This window comes from Falco naumanni, chromosome 1 (assembly GCF_017639655.2).
Source record: "Falco naumanni isolate bFalNau1 chromosome 1, bFalNau1.pat, whole genome shotgun sequence".
Classification (NCBI taxonomy): domain Eukaryota; kingdom Metazoa; phylum Chordata; class Aves; order Falconiformes; family Falconidae; genus Falco; species Falco naumanni.
The window spans coordinates 77,929,154-77,952,166 of NC_054054.1; the positions used below are offsets into that span (position 1 = coordinate 77,929,154).

Sequence of the window (23,013 nt, forward strand, 5' to 3'; positions counted from 1 at the left end):
TCTGTAGGAGCTGGATTGTTACAAAATTAGATATATGGTTTCAAGTTGCACCAGAGGACATTTAGTTCGGATATCAGGAAAAATTTCTTTATTGGAAGGGTGGTCGAGTACTGGAACTGGCTGCCCCTGGATGTGGTGGAATCACCGTCCCTGGAAGTGTTTGAAAAAAGCATAAATGTGATGCTTAGGGACATGGTTTAGCAGTGAACTTGGCTGTCCTGGGTTAACAGCTGGCCTTGATGACCTTAAAAGTCTTTCCCAACCTAAATGATTCTATGATTCTGTAATTATGCCATGAAACATGGAGAGTCCCTAACCTGTTTATTCTCTTTTCATCTGGTCACATCTGGTCAACCAGATTCTCATCATGTCTGACGATGCAGCCACATATTGCCAGATGGAAGTCTGAGCATTTATGATGCTAAAAATCAAATTTATGGCATTATGTGAAGCTGAAGCACTGTTCATGGGAAAGCCGTCTTTCCAGTAACTGTACTGATGACCAGTGAGTTAGCTGCCAGGCTGCCAAAAGTCCTTTCCAAAGGATGTCAGGTGCTAGAAGTTTGCCCTTCCAAACCTGGCATTAATTACATTCAAGGATCATGTGCAGAATGTGCTTCTGTTGTCCTTACTGATATAAATAGAACATGGCTCCACCTTCTACATGGTTAGTTCTGTTTCCTAAAGAGTGAAAATAAAGTAAATAAAGCTCAGTAAAAGTCTACTTGCTCTTGTGTTTTCTGTTATTGCTTCATTAGCACTGTTAACATAGCCTCAGGAAACTACCAGCAAATCTCCTTGCCACCGCGGCTCACACATGGAGCTTGCTTTGCAGCTTTGTTGGCTGCAGGTCATGACATGGGGTCCAGAGGATCCTGGAGGTACAATTGCAGTGGCTGTACGCCACTAGGATTCCCTTAGATATGACAATATAGAATGAGTAGGTTGCTAGTATGAACTTTGTAAAATGACTGGCCCAGAATCAGCCACAGCTGTACACTCGAGTGCAGATGGGCACGTGATGTTCATGTCACAACAGGTGAATCATATAATGCAGTCCAGGTATCCCGCATTCTTTAACAGAGTAAAGAACATCCCCCTCCCTTTTGTCATTAATAGTAATACATATAGGCTTGAAACTCTTTCAGAAGAGTATTTGGTAACAAAATACAGAAAAATGCGTCTTGTGTTCCCATGCAAGAATGTAATGGTTCAGAAAAGATGACAACAGCCAACACTGGCAGTAATAGCTTAGCTAACCCTGAGATAAAATGCCTAACATTTTAGAATTAAAACATGAGAATGGCTGTAATGAAATAATGTCTTTGTATAACTAGAGATTCATTGTTTTAGATAATTGGCTAGTTGGGTGGGTAAAACAAAAGGTCATTATGCCTGCAAATGGTTTAGGAATAGGAAAACTGAATTTTCAGTGAGGTGCTTGTGTTACACAAAATTATCACTGTATATATTTACATCCATGAAGGAACCTATTTTAAACATTGCCCTAATGATTACAAAATATCTGTACAATGCATTTGTAAGTGTTGCCTATTTGTATTTCTGGTTGCAACTGCTTGTACTTCTTAGCAGAAGATGTAAATATGCAAGCTTCAGGAAATTTTTGTTTGCTTTACTTGATTACATGGTCATGATTTAGCCTTCAATAATTAATGCTTTCATATATTTGCTTCCTTTACTTTTCTTCTATGGTTTCACCTTGCATGACTTAGAAATAACTTATTCCTGCTTTTCATTAAATTGAAAACAACATGTATTCTTAGTGGAATGGCTATGTAGTATTTTTCCTCCCTTATCACATACCATTCTGTCTTGGTTTGTCCTGGCTGCAAAACAGCTGACCCACTTACCAAACAAACGTGCCAGAGACCTCGTTGTACCTGAGATGTGTCCAACATAATTTGACTGTGTTGATTTAATGGCCGGGTTTTTTTCTTTCCAGGAAGTCTATTTGCTGATTTGGTAACAAATGAGGAACGATTCATGTAGCAGTCACAAAGAAGAGTTCTCAAAGTCAGTTTACTTTTTTCTTGCAATTTATTTTTGAGTAGATAGTAAAGATGAATCATTATTTGTTTAAAAGAGCTTTCTTCAACTCATTTTTATCAGCATTTTTGTCAAACAGCCACTGTGAGACTATCCAACATCTTCCCATTATTCCTAGTAAATCTTCCCTCAGAAATGCAAATCAGAGGAAATATGCTTGTATATGTAAATCAGTTCCTGGATATCAGAGTATTCTTATGGCTGTCTTGGAAAAACAACTGTTTATGGCTTATACCTACATGCCTTAAGAATCTAACTTGAAAAATCAGTCTACAACATTTCAGAAATGCTTCAGTAATCTATTTTAACGTTTCTATTGGAGTATTATTATTTTTTTAACTGAAAGCGTTTGGTGGACATGACATAAACGGGAATTTTTTTCAGATGCTCCACTAGTTAATTTTCATATGTGAAAATAAATACCAACAATAAATGTTGAAAAATCCCGAATAGTAATACTGAAAAAAATTGCCTACTTTGCAATCCATCACCAGTATGCATTACCCTGCTTGTACTACTAACAAGATACACAGCTTAGTGGGTAAAAGCTAGGTCAATCAATGAGTGATAATTAGGATGAGAAATAGAGATGACTAAAAAGCTGTCTACTATTGAAGTTAGGCCGCTGGTGTGTTACAAAACCAACTGCAGAAAAGTGAAAATGAAATAAAAACTTTTGTAACTCCTCTTTCTCTTTCAATATTCAAAACTTGGGCAAAAGGTAAATCACAACATTTTTGCCAACTGGGTAGTCCACTCTGCGCAACAGACTTCTTCACCTTTCCTGAAGTGAAATGCCTGGAGGATTCGTGAGTCAGCAAAAACCAGTTGCTGTGCATGGCAGAGGCTTGAATTTCTTCTCACTTATGACACCAGTGCAGATATCCATTATGCTTCAGTTCAAATACAGGCTGGAAACAGTCACTGCTTTGAAAACTGAGTGAGGAAAAGAAAGAAATGTGTATATTTCACGTCAGCCCGAGCTTTCCATTTTGGAAAGAGTTCATGGGCTGTTTTGCTGCATGCATACCATGAATGCAGAACAGATACTTTCACTCACCTGAGAGTGTATTCTTACATCATTATGGGATATTATATTTTCTTAAATCTAAGCATGGAAATCACACTGATGCATGACTGCTTTAAGTCATTTGGTTTTTTACTCACATACATTCTTGCAGTCATTTTTTCCAGCATTTTTGTACATAATATAGCAATGTAAAAGACCCATGGATTTCTGCAAAGAATAACCAAGGGGTTTTTTATATACCTAATGCATCATTGCTTTAATACATAGTTCTTATTTTTTGTCTTTGCTTATTATTACAGACGTATTTTCAAAAATATTTAACAATTAGAAAGGCCAAAAATCATGGCACCTCACCATTAAAGTACTTCTGAAAATACCTCATGTCCCTAAGCCAGATGTTTGATGGTTTGAGTGAGCTATTACCTTATTTTTGAAAAGTCCTATAGTGTTTCTGTTTCGTGCTTGCTTACTTTCATATGTTAAGGGTTTTATTTAAACTTCATTCAAATCTTGAGGAATTAAAAGTGAACATATCTCTAGAAAACAATATGGATGTGATATAAAGGAACAAAATCAATATAGTTCAGAAGATTACATATTTTTGTGTTTTGTCATGGCTGAGGTTTTTCTGAGTCCCAGAGCATAGGTTGTTATACTTCAACATGCTAAAAATCTACTAAAATACTACAAACCCCCAAACTACGTGCTGGGATCAGTTAAACATCATTACTGAGCTTTGAGTTGTTTGTGCCTTATATAGGGGTATTAGATGCAACATGGCAAATTCTCTCCCTTTACTGATTTACAGAGCTCATTTTCAACTGTTGATTCACTTTGAAAAGGTTGGTTTTCAGACTGTCTGCAAAAGAGAGATTGCAATGTATACTTTACCTTGAGGGCAAGAGCAGTGAACTCCATTTGTTAAACAAAGAGATGCACTAATTTGTGGGAATGAGATAAGTAATAAATTCAAATATTTGCTGAATATTTTGTAATTAGTTGAGAGGACAGAGCCTCAAGAAACTAAAATATTTGTCGGTATCTGCTGATGCTACTGCTGATACTATTTGTACAGGAACTTATTTACAGTGACATTACAGGAAACACAACAAAAATGTAATATATTTCACCATAAAACCCTGGCTTGTGAAATACTTTGCTCTTTTAAGCAATCAGAGGAAGTTTGACTGTCAGAAAAATCCTAGAAAAATAATGGAAAGTGTATTTCCTTAGGGAAAATGTATGCTGCCTTGTCCTCCCTGGCTTCCAGGATTAGCTCTGAACCCCATTAATTCAGGACAGTGGTAGTAGAAGAATGCGTTTCACCTTTCTTTCACACATCATATGTACTCCATGCTGGTGCACAAGTCTGTTTACAGGGAGGGAAGCGCAGACCTATGTTTGAAACATTAATGGCACTAGCATAATAAAAGTAAATCTAAGTATTTAAGGTCACTGAAGGGAACTGAATCTCAGACTGACCTACATTTGAACCATACACAGGAAAAATTTGTATTCTTTATCTTTTTTTAACTCTGTGGCCTTTTTCTTTCTCCAGCATAAAAATTAAAGACAGAAGATTTTTTCCCCCTTCCTTCTCACAATTTATGAGAGTAATTCAGAATCATGCTGACTCTTAAAAGCTCTACATTAAATAATGAATTCCTATCATGTGACAGAGTTATGGCATCTATTAATGTTGACTTTTATCCCCTACATAGGCCACAAAGACATTCACATCTTTTACTAGCAGCTCCGTGTATGAATTTCACATAGGCTTGTTACTGACTGTGGCTTCTTCTGGGTTTTACCGACAACCACACAGTGCCATCTGATGTCCTCAAAGAGCAATAAACTGTTTCTAAAATTGGTTAAATCACATAAAGCCCAAAATCTCAAAATTAAGACTTGACCATCACAGAACATTGCTTCCCAAGCCTACCTGGAAAAAAAGGCTCTAAATAATTTGCCTCTGTTTTTTTCAAAACCATCCTAACCTCATATATGAAATTACAAGCCCTGAGCTATTATGTTCATGCTGGAATGATGATGATGATGATGACGATGATGATGATGATGATGATGATGATGATGATGATGATGATGATGATGATGATGATGATGATGATGATGATGAAAACTCACAGCCTTTATTTTAGGAAAATAATTAGTCTAGTCAAATGGAAGTAATAGAGTATGTGTATAAATTACTCTTGTCAATAAAATGGATGATTTTTTTGAAGCCTCAACAAGCTTATTAAATAGCCTACTTACTAACGGACAAGTCTAAATTGACTAAGAAACAAGTTTGCTGGGGGAACCAACAGAATACAGGCAATTTGATCCCTTCATCTCTTCAACGCACTGTTGCAAATAACGGAAGCAATCCTAAATCTTTTCCTCATGTTTTTGGCAGATCAACTAATAGGTGTGTCTTCATCTTTTATACACATTGGATTTTAATTCTCTCACACACATGTAAACATCCATGTACAAATTTGCTAAAATTGTATTTAAGGCCCCATAAAGGTCTTAAAATGGTTTCTGACAAAGCAAGATCCAGCCCTTCACATAACCACGAGCACCCGCTGCCAAAATCCACGCTATGAATATATTTGAAAGAAGTTAAAAGAATAAAGCACCTTCTAGTTTCCAAGACACTTCTATCAATGTACACATGCGCATGTGAATATTTGCATCTCAATATAGAGAAAACTGTATTTGTTCATCCAGGGCGAAATTTGCTTCTCTGTGTAGTGTAGACAGCACAGGGGATGCTGGTGGGAATAGACACCACTTTTTGGGGCCGGTGGTTGTTTTGCAGGTGAGGCAGGTGCGGATGGCGGTGAAACACAGCCATCTACCGGCCTCTGCTTCGCGTTGCTGGAGTGGCCTGCTCTCCTCTCACATCCAAAAATTCAGTTTTGCAGCACAAAATCTTGACCCAAGCCCTATCAGCATGAGTTTTACTTATATTCATGGGTCGTAAATGGTTGATAAGTGATCGGCATTTATTCTGGGTATGTTTAAGCACAGAAGTGAGTGAGTATGCAATCAATGCAGCACTTTGATTACGGAATCTCAGACAAGGTAAACTGCATTTGAATTTTGCCACGGGATTTGAGACCGTTGCAAGACTTGCTGAGGATTAGTCATGCTTCCTGCTATGTTACAGTATATTGGAATGGTACCGCAATGCATTCCATATTGAAACACACGTGGAAAACACTTTAAAATTTCATTACAGAAAGCATTTGCCTTTATGGCTATACTAATTAGCTGTGTATTTTGTACCAGACAGTGGTCTTTCTGGTTCTTGTTTCAAAGTTTACTTTACGGAGCTACAATAAGTACATATTTAGGACAAAGCTAATCTGGAGTCAGCTATGAATATATAATGTGGTTTTCTTTCCCACTGATTATTTGGATGTTTACTAGTTTATAGGGACTTAAAACCTGCAAGCTTTCAATGCAAGAATTAAACACTCCAACAATTTAATAATCCCAAGTTAAATCCTCTCCATATGTAGGGAAACAGCTTTCCCTTCTCTGTGACCCCCTTGGTTCTGCCTGTTTAATAACTTAGGACAGTAATTGTTCATCACTTCTTAGGCACTGAGGGGATGGTGCTTTATGGCCTTTTTGCAGTAGGAAAACATTGCACCTCCCTAAATAAAGCAGCAAAATCTAAGATCACGGCATGACTATTTTCTGTACTCTCTCAGCTGCAGTATTTCTAACTGTAATTAGAAATTAGTCTAACTGGACACTTTCTCAATCATTTTCAAAAGTACTTAACTATTTTGAACAGGGCTACTTTTTACATCAGTAAAACCTCCTCTCGTCATATGCTTATGTTGCACTGAACGTTGTGTTTCTCAGTGTGCTTGCAAATTGTAGCATTTCTTGATTTGCAAGAGAAAATTCAAACCCACTCAGAATCAAAGCGTACGCGTGTTAAGGGAGCCCTGGCGGCTGCTGCATGGGATGCATACAAGACTGATTCAGTCACAGCCCCTGTCACATCAGGCGAAGGATGTGGATCTTCTGTAGGCAGCACCGGGACGTGACCAGCACCCTGTGGAGACCTCCACGGACCTCCAACGCAGGCTGCAGGATTGTGAAATTTTGATTTTGCCACCTTATACACCAAGGAATTTGCCGGTGTGGTGACATTTACCTCAGCCGGGGACCTGAGAAACCCTCCCTGTCACAACCCGGACACCTACTCCCACAGCAGGCCTTGTTTTTTAATAAACACCTGTTTTATTTAGGGGAGGAGGAGGAGGAAACAGTGTCACCAAACTTTCAGAACCAGACCACCTCACACGCATTTGACGTCCCCACAGCCCTGAGCAGGGCTCCCACCTTTCAGGCGGCCCGGGGAGCCCGTGCCAACCCCTCAGGGCCGCGGCAGCCGCACACCCGCGGCTGGGCCAGCACCAAGGCCGAACCCAGCCGGGCGCCCTGTGTCCGCACGCCCCGCCGCGGGGCCGTCACAGCCCTAGTGCCGCTGCCCGGCACTACGTGCGGAACAAGGCGGGCCGGCCGGCCCCAGCGGGCCTCCCCCCGCCCCGGCCATCCGCGGCCATCTCCCCCCGCCAGCCCGCGCTCCCCAGCCTCCGCTCCCCCGCCCCCCTGCAGCTGCCGCGGGCGGGACGGGGCGGGCCGGGGCGGGCCCGGGCCTCAGCCAGGGGCGGCGCCCCACGAGCCCGCCCGCCGCCACCATGAGCTGGGCCGCGCTGCTGGGGCTCCGGGGACCGCGGCTGCTGGGGGCCGCCGCCCGCCCGGCCCGCCGGGGCCGGTGGCGCAGCACCGGTTGCGAGCCCCCGGCGGGCGCCGCGGTGCGCATCGGCTGCGCCTCGGGCTTCTGGGGGGACACGGCCACCGCAGGTAGGCGTGCGGCGCGGGGCCGGCGGCGGCGGCTGCCCGTGGGGGCGGCGGGGAGACCCGGCCGGGCGGCGGGGGCGGTCGCTGGGGTATCGAGGCCTGGCGGGGCGGGCGGCGGCTGCTGCCGGCGCCGCGAACGGCTCCGTTGCGTAAGCGGCAATGGCAGGGGCGGGACGGCCCGGCTCGGCTCAGCCCTGCCCCGCGGCTGCGGCCGGGCCGGACGGGGGTGCCGCGGTGCTAACGGCGCGGTCTTCCCTGCCCCGGCAGTGCCGCAGCTGCTGTACGGAGGGAAGCTGGATTTCCTCGTCTTCGACTATCTCTCCGAGATCACCATGTCATTGCTGACGGCTGCCAAAGCCCGGTCTCCCGTAAGTAGCTGTCGGCAGCCGAGGCCGGGCTGGGCGGGGGCGGGGCCGAGGCGGGGCCGGGCCGGGGCCGGGGTGGGGCCGAGGCGGGGCCGAGGCGGGGCGGCGGCCCCCAGCTCTCCCGCCCCCACCGTCTCTTCAGGACTCCTTAAGTCTCTCTCAGACGTGTCAGGCTGTGGGGCTGTCGTTGCTTTTGTATTTTTTTTACTCGCGCGTATTTATTCGATTTTATATATTGTTTCCTCTAGTCAGACCCTTCACGTCCGTTTCTAATAGCGTTATCCAAACCCTTTGAGCGCTCCTTGTTCTTCCCTCGTCTTGGTTAACTAAGCAAGGGGGTAGCGTTGACTGAAGTGTAACGAACGGTTACAGCTTTTAATTATTTCAGGGTTTGGGTTACACTCCGGATTTTGTCTCCGCTGCCATGGCTCCCTATATAAAAGATATTCACAGGAAAGGTATGCCAGTCTGCATGTGTTTGTGTGTTAATGAAGTTAGCTGCTCTGATATGTTTTGTGGGGCTTCTGTTACTATAAACAGCTGCTTTTCCCCCAGCATCAGCACAAATCCCATTGTAATAGGTGTGAAGTACAGCTCTGATGGCGACATTTAAATCAGGTTTTGTGTATGTGTATTTCTGTGTATTTATTATTGTAGCTTGAATTTGTGAATGGAGCATCACTTTGCACATCTTTGTTAAAACATGAGAGCTAGACTTTTTCAAGGCAATCTGGAAGTTTTTCAACAATCCCATATAGCTTTAGAATATCGCTTATTTGATCGTTTTTCTTTTTACATTAACATAGCTTCACAGGTTTCTTATTTTGAGAGGTGAAAGGGAATTACTTCTAAGTACTCAATACTTTGCTGTCTGGAATCTATAGAGACAGATGCATATTTCTGCTGAAATCCAGTTGTTTGGAGAGCATGGATGCTTGAGTGACTGCTGTCAAATACTGTTCCTGTAGGAGTTGTTCTGATACAGTCTCTCTGCCTTATCATGTATGTCTGTTCAGTCCCTTTCTCCTTCCACGTGTAAAAGAAAGATGAGAAGTATCTGTAACAATTCTTTTTCTGTAAACAATTTTGCCTTGGCTTATTCTGATCCTTTCACAGATTAAATGAGGTTCATATTTTAACATGAGTTTAGTACTTTACTTGATTAGATGTCTGACACCTTGCAAAGATGATACCTTTCTTTATATATATATAAGTGATTGTTGCTGCTGCTGAACTTAATTTGTCTTTTTTGTTCAGGTGTTCGTGTCATCAGTAATGCTGGTGGAATTAATCCACTTGCTTGTGCAGCTGCCCTTGAGGAGGTGGCAAAGAAGGCAGATGTTGATTTGAAAATAGCTGTTGTTGCTGGAGATGACCTAATGAGTGAGGTATTTTACTTTGTCTTAAGGCTTAGTAGCATGGTGGAAATTATTTTAATCTATATAGCGTGAAGGTGGCATTTACTGGCCTACTGGTATAGGAACTTACTTTGTGTATTTTTATGCAGAAGCCTTCTGTTAGAAGCAACATTTTTAAGATGCTCTTCTTTATTTCTTTTTTTTTTGATGCATGAAAAAAATTCCTGGCTTCTCTTGTGTTTGGTGTGTGATGGGACTGTGTTTTTTATAAGGCTGTAGATCTGCTGTTTATCTTTTCGAAGCAAACTGTGAATGCAACCTAAGGTCTGCTTGCCCTTCAGGATAAGCTAGGATGTGCTGTTACTTATTGTTTCTGTCTAAACTAAATAAACCTGAATTTTAAAAATCTTAAATTTAAATGTGGTGTAGTTGCCACGTGTTCAAATGTTCCTCTCTTCTAGCTGTTTTTAGTAGTTTACAGGCATTTCCTGTTATTTTGTTTACCAGTGCTTGTTTTTCTGGTTTTATATGATTAGTTTATGGCCAGTAAGGTTATGTTAAGTAGGAGGTTCAAAGTTTTAATGTTAAAAAAAAAAAAAGAAAGATGAGATACATGGCTTTTTTAATTTAAAGGATGATGCTTTATGTATGAAGTCAGGTTCTGCAAAAAAGTGTTGGCTGTACCTGAAAAGATACTGTGAAAACAGTTTATATACTGGTAGTAGTTAGGAGGGGATGGGTTTGCGCTATGGTTAAATCTCTGCCTGTAACTTGGAAAATTATTTATTTGTGTAGGCTTTGTTACTCCTTGCATGCTATTGAATGTGGAAGATGGTCAAGTAAGATTCTTTATTTGCAAATTATGTGCAGTGCTTGGACTTCCTTTCGAGAAACTTTTGCCTTACTGAAATTACTTTAGCATCAGTGGTCCAGAATTTCATCACTGGTCCGACAGTGAAATAGTCATTATTTAAGCTTGGCTTGGATGTTTCTGATCTGAAATAGATTATTTTCTATGCTGTTGTCAGTACGTAACTTCCAGGAATCAAAACCAGACAGCTTTTACAGAAAACTTTTACTGTTGATACCAAACATCATAAATAATGCTAGGATATGTTATTTGTGGTTTGGAGGATTACAATCCCTAACACAGAATATTAAATAAATTAAAAGTGGAAGATGTTGGGTTTTTTCCCCACACTATAGATCCCTGCCCTGTAGCTAGTACTAGACATTGAGTCTATGCAGTCACTAGCATCTGGATCCACTGGTTTCCCAAGCTGATAATTAATGGTAAAAACCACCTTCCCACACCCCCCTCCCCCCCTCACTGTATCTCTCTGGGAACGCAAAGTATTTTAGCTATCACCTGGAACCACAGAATTATCCTTATTTTCTGGCCACTCCACCACTGCCATTATGGCAGACACATTTCTCTTCGTAGGGTTTGATTTATCCAATCTTAGAGCAATTAAAGACAGTTTAAAAGCCTAGGGAATATGTCAGTGCACTGTAGTTGATAATCTGTGGCTGACCTAGCATTCTTTAAAGACTGACTAACTCCTTTGTGTGCTGGAAAACTATGGTTAAAAGTGTATGTAGGGCTTTTAGCCATTCAACTGGTTTGTATTGGTGCTAACTAATGATTCTACGTTGCTTAGAGTTGCTATGAGGTGTATCTATTGTTTGATACTAATAAAAGGCTTACAGTAGATACTACAAAATGCTTACAGATTTGGTGTTTTGTTTCTTTTCTAACAGAAAGAGAGCCTCAAAGGAGCTGGTATCACTGATACAGAGAGTGGCAAACCATTTCCAGAGAGTGTTCATAGCATGAATGTGTATCTTGGGTGAGTTATTTGAGCAAGTTGGTTTTATTATGCAAAAAATAATTTTAACACATTGACAACATGAAATTGTTTTGTTTTGCAAGTAGAACCACCTGGTTTGTGAGATTCACCTTTGTGTTACTCGGGCAACCAGAAAAAAAATTTGTTTGTAACTTGTAAATAAACTTTCAATGTAGAACCTTGCCAGTTGTGACTCCTTAGCATTAAATCTTCTGTGAATCCTCAGGTTTTAGTTCAAGCCAAAATAGTTCTAGTTTAATTATAACAATAGTAAAAATACTTTTTCATATTTGGAGTATCCTGTTGCTGTGTGGAGCAGTTGTTTAGGGTGTTGTCACTAGAGGAGTGCACCTGAGTACTGGGACATGCTCTGCGCACTGTAGGAGGTTCCATTAGGCTGCACTGAATTGTGTGTCAGGCTGGCTTTCCAGGACAGATCACAGTTTTGAAAGATCTCCTTTATGATACCAAAAGCCTCCCATGAAATCTTTAAATGCAAGTGTTCTAGCGGCCTGTTTGTGAAGAGTCACATTTTCGTTGTCACTATGAACTTCTGCAGATGAATCAATGTCAATCAGGTCGCTCAAAGGGGCAGGACTGAGAAATGGGAAAGTAGTCAGGTGTTACCAAAAGCCAGCATCTCTTCCAGTTGGTGATCCCAGTGATCCTGGTTTTGCTTTTCCTTTTTCAGTGTTGTACATACCATCCCTCCTGTATTCCTGTTCAGTGTTTCTCTAAAGCCCATGAGCACAGTTCCCCCCTTTCTTGTACAAATCTTTATGGGAAAACTACTGTGCTCTCTCTTTTATCATTCTCATTGCACTTTCCAAAAATGCATCACTGACAGGTAGCAGGGTACGGCTGTACCTAATACAGCATGTCTTTTTTTTTTTTTTTTTATTAATCTGTACAATAAGAGCCTTTAATAAACGAGTCTTTTTAAATTCGTTTTTAGTGTTTTCTGTTGTTGCTGGATTTTCTGTTTGTTGAATTTTGACTTGCAACATTTGCAGACCATGAGTTTAACTGTAGATGAAATCTAAGAAATAACATTCAAGATTTGTAATTATGAGAAAGTGTTCATTGCCATTCTGGTGATTCATGAATTAAAGCAATGCATATCAAAGCAGAGAGGACAAAAGCAGCCTAGTATGAGACATTTTAAAAATCTGTTACATCTGTCTCAGCTTCATTAACAGATGCTAGAACAGCAGTCTCTTGGTTTTCTGATAAAAGTGGTATTTCTTTATGGGCCCCTTAATCTTAGTTGCATTGAAACGTGATGCTATTATCAATTTCTAAAATTAATCATTTTTTGTGAGTTATTTGGCAACATCAGCAGTGGATGCTTATTTATGAAGCAAATGATAAATTGATATATACTTGTAAAACAAGTCAACATTGGAGTGTGTTGGGTAAAATCTGCAAGTTCTGTAGACAGTTTACTTTTAATTCCCTAAATTGATGTTTGCAGTTTGATTCTTGCTTCAAAGGTGTAAACTCCATCTGAAAAATGTGCACTGGGGTATCAATACTGAATTTCTTCTGTCCTTCCTGATTTGGGCTGTTAGTTCTGTGGACTGAGCTCATGTGTGTTTGCAAGTGCCAAATGACTTTACTGGTTTTTTAAAGGTCATTAAACAGTTTCTCTATCGGTGCCCTGTATGTATGCAGAAACCCCATTTATGCTTTTTACTCGTCACTTGTTACTCGACGCTATGCCCAGAGGTGTAAAATGTTTCTGTATATTTGCTTGTTGTTCTAGGTACTATCCTTTGGTTCATGTAGCACTGGGGGGGGAAGGACCCACATACGTATATTTTATGTTTACATTGCAAAGAGAACTTCGTGTCTTCTAACTTGCCTCAGACAAAAACAGGGCTAGGTCTATAGAAACTAGAAAACCACTGCTCTTGGTTTTGTTTTTCAAGACACGTTGTTTACATGGCTTGTGTTCTCACACTGCCTATTTCAAGAAGAATAAAAGGATCCAGCACACAGCATGGGTTTAGAAGCCGGGAGCCATGCCCTCTGGTCAGAGCTTGAGCAGTTCACCAGGGTGAATCTTTTCAAGCCGAACTAATTTGGACTGGGCAGACTCTTAAACTGACCAAATCTGAAAAATCTATTTCTTTGAAAATAATGACTGCACAGTGCTCCTCTTGAAGTTGGTTGATGCTGGAAGTTCTAAAACCACATAAATTGACCTGAAAGGTTTTAAATTGGAGGGCAGTGTCCCTAAGCTTTCTCTGTGAAGAATGTTGGTCTTTACACACTCATCTACAAATGAAACAAGAGTAATGAATCTCTGAAAAACACTTACTATTTTCTGTTACTGGTAACAGAAGTGACCCTCTGCGTATTATGGCCAAGACGGTTTCTATGAGTATCAAGACAAGTGTTTCAATTATGTCATTTGGATACCCAAATATGAACGGGTGTTGTGATGATTGCTTTTTAAAATATTCTTGTTGTATATACAAAATGACAAATTGGTTGTTAAAGTTGATCTTATTATTTCCTATGGGATTTTTAAGTGATTTTTATCCTGGGTGTAGCAAGAACTGATTTTTTTAAATGATGCTGTGAAAAGTACTTCCTGTTGTGTTTTGTGTTCTTCAGTGCAAGACCAATAAGCAGGGCTCTCGACCTTGGTGCCGATATTGTTGTGACGGGTAGATGTGTTGACAGTGGGATTGTATTAGGACCACTCATTCATTCTGTAAGTACAAGTTAATTTCCATATGATAATGAGCCTATGTGAATGAATATTCGGTATTCATTGTCAGACAATTTTTGTTCCTTACGAAAATGTAGATACTAAATAAAAAATAATGAGCATTTTTATTATTTTTGTCCTTGCATGCATGAAAAATTGCCAGCTTTCACTTCTCCGAAACGTATAGCAGGGATATTTACAAACTTGTGTATCATGAAGCTGGAAGGCGTTTTGGTGAAATTAAGGAAGCCTTACCATGTTTCGCCACTCCTTCCGCCCCCTACCTTTTTAAAATATACGAAAATTTAAAATTTAAGAAACAGGTATATTTTTCTTTACCACAAGGTGGCGATAGTAGAGCTCCCTTTGGTTTTGCCGGGGGGGGGGGGGGGGGGGGGGGGGATGCACATGAGAGAGTCTAAACCACTGGTCTTTTTCAATAGGTAAGCAGTTTTTCTTTGAGTTTCATTGCAACATTTCTCAAATTCCTTGATTTTCAACAAGGTGTACAAGCAGGATATGTGGTTTTCTGAAGTATTTTGAATAGGTTATACATTTTTGTGAATGACCACACACTGTGAAATATGTAAGCTTTTTTTCGGTGTGTATTTTTTTTTTAAAAAAAGAGGGTATGTGTTAGTGTCCAATTACAAACATCCTTTCTAAAACTTCATACTTTTCTGACTTCATGTATATTAAATATAGTCTAATACAGAATTAAATTTTCCCATTTATAAGTGCCATTATGACTTGCTGTTTTATTCCTAGCTGTTTAAATTTTCAAAATAGTTGCCAGTATGTATGAAGGACTGCAGAGAGGCTTTACTGAAAGGTTTTAGGGAGACTTGTGCTAAGTTCTGAATAAGAAACAACGAATATATTGCTTGCACTGTGTTGGACTTGGGGGGAAAAATATGTTCTAGTTTAAACAGAAAGCATACTCCCAGATCTTAAGGATGACTGGTGGTACTCCAGGAACTGATAATTTTTAAAAGTTGGAAAAAGATAGCGGTTTGTTTACATGACACAAAATAGATGCTAGATTTTTATGCAAATTTTGGGTAACATGGATATAGCACTTCCAGTTTTTTTGAAGAGGGGTGTGACTTGGAGAACTTACATTTGTTTGCGTGTATTGATAAGAGGAAAACTGAAATACATCAGAGCACTTTTACTAGTTTACTGTATAGCAACTCAAATCCACATACAGTGTCTGCCAGTAATTGTTCTTTAGATTTCTGCAGTTAAGGAAAAATATATCCAATGCGTTATTACTCAAAGCAGTGAACATACTATGTGCACTTTTCTGTACTGTATGGAACTTTTATATATTTAACGTATTTGTATTTTCTTCTAGTTTGGCTGGAATAGGGATGAATTTGACTTGCTAGCTGCAGGAAGGTAAATGATATAAGAAGAAATGGGTAAATTTGTATTTCATATCATAATGTCAGGGTAACAGAACTCTTTAAGCATTTCGTGATTTTGCATTTTATTATTGAATTCATTTATTTGAATGTTTCTGTTAGGTTTTGGGTTCTTCTTTAAGGCTTGCTTAATACTCTCATTTGGAATTGAAATTATAGAAACTTCATTCCGGAACCAACTTGAAGTAACAAAATGAGGAAAGGAGTGTGAATGATTTTATTTAACAGCTTAACTTTCTCTTCCTGTCATTTTGTGTCAAGAGGTGAAATCTTACAGTACAGACCGGGGATATGCAGCTCTTTCTGTTTGGCCATCACTGTTGATAGTTGAGATGGCAGCAGGTCTTACCCTCAAGGATGCACAGAAGGAGATTCAGTCAGAGGTCAGCATCCTTGTATGGTTTTGCAGAAGCGCAGTGTCAGTACTACCACGTGCAAACCCTAGTTGTAAGTCCTACGGTTAGGGATCTGATGCAGAAGGCATAGGGTAAGATTCTGTCACCTAATTTAACATCCTGCATCACCTGACTGCATTGAAGTCCATAAAAATGAATGCTCACTAGGGTGACCTGAGTACACCTAGTAGTAGTCTGCTTGGACCTCCTGTTGCTTGAGAATAAATGTGGAGATAAGGATCTTCCCTGTAATTCTGTTGAGTGTTTTGTGGGTTATCACAATCAAAGACTTGAAAATCATAATACATAATCATAACACATTCTGTCCTTCACATTGGAAGTGAGATGTTATATCTCTTGATGTAAAAATGGGGTTTGCATATTCAGTTCCACACAGTGCAAACTGCTAAAATACTGCACTTAGGTCAAGACTTATTAAATGACCAATGAAACTTGGTTCATGGTGTTAGATAATCTCTCAGGTGTTCTCTTTTTTTCAGGAAATTAATTTGATTCTTCATGTAAAAGTTAGTTCTTTTAACTCTTACATTCATCTTTCAGAATCCCTTATTATGTTTAATGTGAAATTTACAAATACATTAGGTGCCTATAGAGGAAAAATAGCATTTTCTGTTACATAGCTTTATTTCCATTGTACTTTTCTATTTTAAAGTTGGATATGTGAAACTTAATTTTACAGAATATTTAACTACTCGAATGCTATCTTCCCAGCCTTGCAGGTCATCTCATTGAATGTGGTGCTCAGTGTACAGGTGGAATATTCACTGACTGGCATGCGGTACCCGACTGGTAGGTAATTGTGACATCAGCATGTATGTTTACGGTGGGCCAAAGATGAAATTTCCTACCATCTGTGTTGTGAAAACTGCTTCTACTTTACTCTTTTGAGGGAGGCAGCATGGGCCTCTTGATATTTTTCCACTGTAATGTTACTCTTCTGTGATCTGTTCTCCCTGTTGCAGTTTTCCTTTCTGGTCAGTTGGGGACTTGCTTTGTTAACTTGAGAAGCAGATGGTTTGAAAAAAATTTTGGCTTTTTTTTTTTCTTTTTAGATATTTTTTTTCTGTTTCCTTTTTCATCATCTGCTTTTTAGAAAGGTTTGCTGCTGGTTTTCATGTATGATTGTAATGGAAAAGACAATGTGCATATTTTGGATGCTGTTTCGTCAGTCTTAGTTAAATCAGAGTTACCTACTGTTCAGTCATAATTTTTTTTTTTTTTTGGTAGAATCATGGTTTAACCCCAGCCGATAATTAGTGCCATGTAGCCACTCACTCACTCTCCCCTTACCCAGAGGCATGGGGAGGAGAATTGGACAGGAATGTAAAACTTGAGGATTGAGATAATAACATTTTAATAAACGACATAAAATAAAAGAACCATAATAAGTATAATAATAGCAACGGTTATAATGAAAAGGAGGGAGAAGGGGAGAGAGGAATGCAATCCAAAGGGAGGGGAGAGAGGAATGCAATCCATTGGGAAGGGAGAGAGGAAGGCAGGAATGAATGTATGGCACAGTCCTTTCCTGCTCTATGATCTATCTCATAAATGCGTTGAGCTGGCAGTCCTTTCAAAAAGTTACATGTGTCTTGTGTTCAGACCTACTGAATAAGACTTTCACATAGGTAGATCCGTCTGCCTATCAAGGAAGGACTATTACAGCCGCCTTTTGACCAACTTGCTTCTAAGGGTAGTTTAAAAGTAGTCAGGGAATGTGCTTTGCATAGGGTGGGCGATTCTGGCTGCAGTTGGTTCCTATTTGCCTTGGGATGAGAGGAAGGAATCTTGTTCTGTGCCGTATCAGAAAGGTTAATCATAGCTTATGTCAATGTAACGTTATTTTGTCATCTGCGTTACGATCATCTGGCAAGAAGGCCTTCTAATTTGGGAATGAATAGTCTCATATCTAGGAATCGTAAAATGTAATACGGCTTTTGATGCAGCAGGAGCACTAACACCCTCGTAAAAAAAAAACCTACTTATGTTTGAATTTGAACAGGGTATTACAATGATTTAAAGGGCACAAGTCAGATGTATGCCAAAATTAGGGGCCTCCTATTGGTCTTAATCTTGTTCCCTTACCATTTTCAAAGATATTAATAGCCTCAATTTTTAATTTGAATTTTCCTTTCCTGTAAGGTATCATTAAGTTGAAAGGTGCAAATGAATGACACTGGTAATTTGATCTGCTTTGAATGTTTGTGCCTAGTATCAGAGGGTCAGAGGTTTCCAAGTTGCTTCCCCATGTGGACATCAGTTACAGAGTAGATTGTGCCCTGTACCTCCAGGGGTGTGGAGAAGACAGTGCCCGTAAGTCACCTTAAACTTTCTAGGCTTTCTCTTTCTATGTTATTTCAGGGCTGGAACATCCCCCTATTACTTTTGTCGACTTTCTTTTGTGCATGTTTCAGGAGACAGCAACACACTTGCTGGTTACGGCGCCTTGGTGTGAGTGCGGGTCACAGGACGGGTCCCCGGTTTGCAGAATGAGGCCACCCATCATAAGCATGGGCATACAGAAGGGTTGGCTAATACTTTTCTGCAAAAGTTCCTTTATGTGATGAAGGGGAGGGCTGAAGAGTGGTGGGAGAGATGCAGGAGGGAAGGGTGGCTTCCATCAGCTGCGTTCCTGCTCCCAGGTTGACCCTGGCAAGGAGGCTGCTGGGGGCAGCCTGTGGTCCAGGTGGATGAGCCAGCAGGGCACTGTGCCCTGCATCCTGGGAGCTGCTCTCCAGACCTAGTTCCCAGGGCTGCCAAGCTTTTTTCTCCTCCTTGTAGTGACTGTGATCCGGAGTGTCATCCTGAAAGATGTATTCTGCTTTTCTGAGTTCCTGAAAACTGCTGATTTACAGGTGAAGGCACACAGGGCATCGACAGAAATGGGGTCAGATGTTTCTTTTCACCTATTGGAAGGCTACTAGCCCTGAGAAAACTACACGCGTTCTTCACTGTTGTGTTCAATAGGAAGTCAGATGAGGGGTGTATAGTAACAGGACACTGTTCAGTTTTGAAATTTATAACTGCTAATCTTACTCCTGATGTATCTCCTGTTGATTTTATTGTGCTGTATCATGAAAGTTCTTAGATTCTCCCATAACTGTGACTCTGAAAGGCCTCACTTTATAAAAGGGTGAAAGAAAAAACCAGAATACTACTTTTCTTACTAAAATGCTTGGTAATTATTTTTAAGGACTTTTCTGTGAGAAATGGCAGTCTGGCTTTATAAAAAGGGATGCTTGAGTGTGTTAAGCTATGAGCTACTGGAGTGAGAGTAGCTAATTTTACAGACAGATATACATACATTGCATATGTACATAGATAATACTCATGTTTGTGTACGTGTAAAAGTCATGTGACTTGTCTAAAATCATAGTCGTCTTGTGGCTTGGAAGGGACTGGTGCTGGCTTGAATCGCACCCAGTGCTGCTCTTCTGCCTTGTCCTCATACAGCCGCGTGCACAATTCTGAACCATGCATGGAGGTATTTGTGCTAATGTAAAGTAATTTGTTTACCTTTAGGTTAAGTCTATAAAGAATTAATCATAGACTAGTGGTTTTGTTTGGCAATTTGGAAAGTTCTAGGCATTTAATTGGTGAAATTATTGAAATTATTACATGTCAGCTTGTATGATAAACTACTAAAAGTAGTCAAAACCAAAATAACGTGTGAGCTTTAATTTTTCATGTAGAGAGGCAGAGTAAAAGACTGACTAAAGTGGACTTGTGGCCTAGCATACCCATTTAGGATACAGGGGGAAGAAAGGAAGGAGGGGAGGAGATTTCTTAGAGAGCCTTGCAGGTGGTGTCCCCGCCCCCTGATAGTTTTTTTTACTATATTTAGCCCCAGATGCATGAGGGAGGAATATTACAAAAGCTTTTAGGCTGCAGAAAATGCATGTTCTATTTGATAGCTTAGTAGTAAACTGACTCCTTAAGTTAAAGCAACTTGATGACATGAAGTTCTTGTATTTAGACAGTCTAAATCTGTTTTCAATTCATGCTGATGATGCATTGTATAATAATGCACAAAAATAATGTGATAATTCATTATTTCAGTAGCAACCAAAACATGCAATACCTGCTGCCACTAGCGTTGCTTATATTGCCAATAGGTCAGCAGAGCTCTGGCAGAATTTACAGAGGTTAGTTGTCTATAGTGTATTAATGATTTCTTCCTAATTTAGGAAAAGCTATGTTTTCAGCTGTCTCCTGAAGATAAGTGTGTGTAACTTCAATCTCAGTAAATCATAGTGTCTGTGATCATCATGTTAAATCTAGACCAGGCCAGCAAAGGCAGTAAATGTGGGAGGAAGAAGCCAGGTCAAATCTCTGTGTTTGTCATTAAAGTGCCTTTCAGGTACGAATTTCCCGCTGCCATGGGTGCGTTTCTGCAGCTGAGACCACTCACCATTCAGTTCCGCAAGCCTGTACTGGACCTTCAGGCTAGAGCTTACGGAAACCTGTCGCAGCATTTATGCTGTCCCTGGTGACTAAACACTAGATGGCAATCTCTCTTTTCCTCGCATCTTATTGCAGAAGGTAGATTTGGTTATAATTAGACTTGGGTTGTTTTTTGGTTTTTTTACTGTCTTTGAGGTGTTTTTCTCCCTAGGAGCAGTAGTGTGGGTTGCCCTTCTGTCTGGCTGCTGAAAAGGGTGTAAGTGTACTGCTAAGAAGGACTGATGGGTACAAGGTTTTTTTGAACCTGTAAACAAAAAAAAGAAGAATTTGCCAAGCTTTAGGCTTATACACCTTATCTGTCTATTGTTTATACATAATCAAAAATAATTAACCGTGTAAACGAGCACTTTTAAGTAAAGCCGGGCAAGTCAGAGTCAAATCTCACGTTCCGTGCATATGTTGTTATGTGTCTGAGTACTGAGGTACTGGATTGGACCCACTTCATTCATCTCACATAGTTTTTTAGGTTGGTTTGGTTTTGGTTGTTTGGTTTTTAATTTTCTTGAGGTGCTTGATGCAGACCACTTCTAGGAGCTTGGTTCCACTGCAAAAGAGTGCTTTAAGGCTCAGGAATGTTCATGTGTGTAGATTGTGGCCATTGAATGGTTAGCTGTTAAAGTCTAATCTATTCTTTCTTTGTCTTTGTTGTCTTGGTAAAGTAAGTTTTTAATGTAAAACAAGTAAAGTGCATGTTCCAACTCGTGACTCTCGAGTTACTTCAGTTGATAGAAGCTTGGCTTAGCTGATTTCTGTTGGCTGATCTAAGGCACCGGGATTTCTTTAATTGTGCCGGGTGTATGTCCTTAATGTATTTGACTTAAAGGTAGGAATCTTGAAGCTGTAAAGTTTTGTCCATTTTTCATGAAAATGGGCAGACAGATGGGATAGATGCTGTTTACTTTCGCAGTAAGAAGAAGGCTGCTTGACTCACCTCTTGTGTGGACGCAGATGTTTAGCAGAGAAAATGCAAGAAACCACTAGTTCACAGTTTGTAGAAGACTAATGTGTGTTCTTAAATGACTGATTCTAAGTAAATAACATCAAAAAAGGCATTCACTACTTCTGTGTTATTTGTGTAGTAATACATGTCAGCAGATGGTCAGAGGAAGTGATAATACATCACTGCTCCCTATTCCCTGTCTAGTGCACAGCACTCAATAGGAAATTCATGCAATGTTTGAAAATGAACTGTGATATCAGAACTGTATTGATAATGCACAGCTCTGTAGTTAATTTAATTTAACGCCAGACATCGCTGTCTCTTACTATTATTTAGTGCTAATGGGTGATTAGTACGTTTTGTTTTGTTTTGAAATGCAGGAGAGAATAAACTAATGCTGATCAGTAGAGTAATCATTTTGAGGAGATGATAAACACTGACATTTTGCCCTAAGCCAAGAGTGTGCAATGGTTGAGACTGCATAATCCTCTGGCCTGGGATGACCAAAAGGGTAAGTCAATAGTTGTAGTCTCTTAAGGGCTGGATCCAGATTGCTTAATTTGGGACTTGGAACAGAATCCAGTATGCGAGTCCCAACCAGCAGTGTGGAGTGCCTTTTTTTCTGTAGCACCATCTATTCCAGGCAGCAAAAAACAGCAGACAGCCTGTCTGATTAGCCTGAAATTGCCTAGGTCTTAGGGGTTCACATAAAATGCATACTCTGAAATGCCCTATAGTCCGAGGAGATAAGTAAAACATTAATTGCATCACTGAAATTGGAATTGCAGCAGAAGTTAGGAAATCTGTTGGTACCTACACGTAAAGATGCGTATACCTTGCACGATCAGCACAAACTTACAGGTCTGACACATGTTAGGAGGGCTGAATTGGTTGTAAAAAGACTGTGGAAGTGGTAGCAGTTTCTGTGTTTTGCAATAGCATTGCAGTTGAGATACATGCCCAGGGAGTCGGGAAGCTTGGCTTGGAACTCCCCTCAGTGTGACACTCATGGGTCACATCCCAGGAAGCTGCGTTAGCTGTAAAGCTAAAAGTTCATACCACAGCCTACTTGGACCCGGGTTCACTTCCATGTCACATGCATTTCTGTGGCTTTTTGGGGGGTTGTTTTCTTTCTTGCAGCAGCTTTCCCTGCAAGTAAATGTACTATGCTAATTTTCCCATCTTTTGTTGTCAGTAGTCTCCTCAGTCTGCCAGTAGTGGCCAGAATGAGGTACTTGAGGAGTTTGGCACCTTAGGAGAGAAGAAATACCATTTTATCTCAGGCAATGTCTTTCTCCCTGAGCCAAACAAGACCCAATTCACAGGTTTTACTTTTTTTTACTTTTTTTTTTCTTTTTTTAAATGCAAATGGCGTAAGATGTGTGGCAAAACAAGAAGGAAGGGTGTCTTCATAGCCACACAGAGGTTGACTAGTGCATTGTCCCAGAGCAGACGGAGAGGAGACCTCTGCTTAGACATTACCTGTG

General features: G+C 40.4%; 1 protein-coding gene across 3 annotated transcripts in view; it reads left to right on the forward strand.

Annotated features, from left to right (window-relative positions):
- The first annotated feature begins 7,809 nt into the window (after positions 1 to 7,809).
- Positions 7,810 to 23,013, forward strand: part of LOC121091244 — a 65,534-nt gene continuing 50,330 nt past the window's right edge. For all 3 annotated transcript variants that reach the window (XM_040600691.1, XM_040600700.1, XM_040600709.1), the window contains exons 1-8: positions 7,810 to 7,990; positions 8,255 to 8,355; positions 8,741 to 8,810; positions 9,610 to 9,740; positions 11,472 to 11,560; positions 14,183 to 14,282; positions 15,637 to 15,680; positions 16,834 to 16,911. In XM_040600691.1, coding sequence (XP_040456625.1) covers positions 7,825 to 7,990; positions 8,255 to 8,355; positions 8,741 to 8,810; positions 9,610 to 9,740; positions 11,472 to 11,560; positions 14,183 to 14,282; positions 15,637 to 15,680; positions 16,834 to 16,911 — 779 coding nt within the window. In that variant the 5' untranslated portion in view covers positions 7,810 to 7,824. The remainder of the gene's footprint in view (positions 7,991 to 8,254; positions 8,356 to 8,740; positions 8,811 to 9,609; positions 9,741 to 11,471; positions 11,561 to 14,182; positions 14,283 to 15,636; positions 15,681 to 16,833; positions 16,912 to 23,013) is intronic.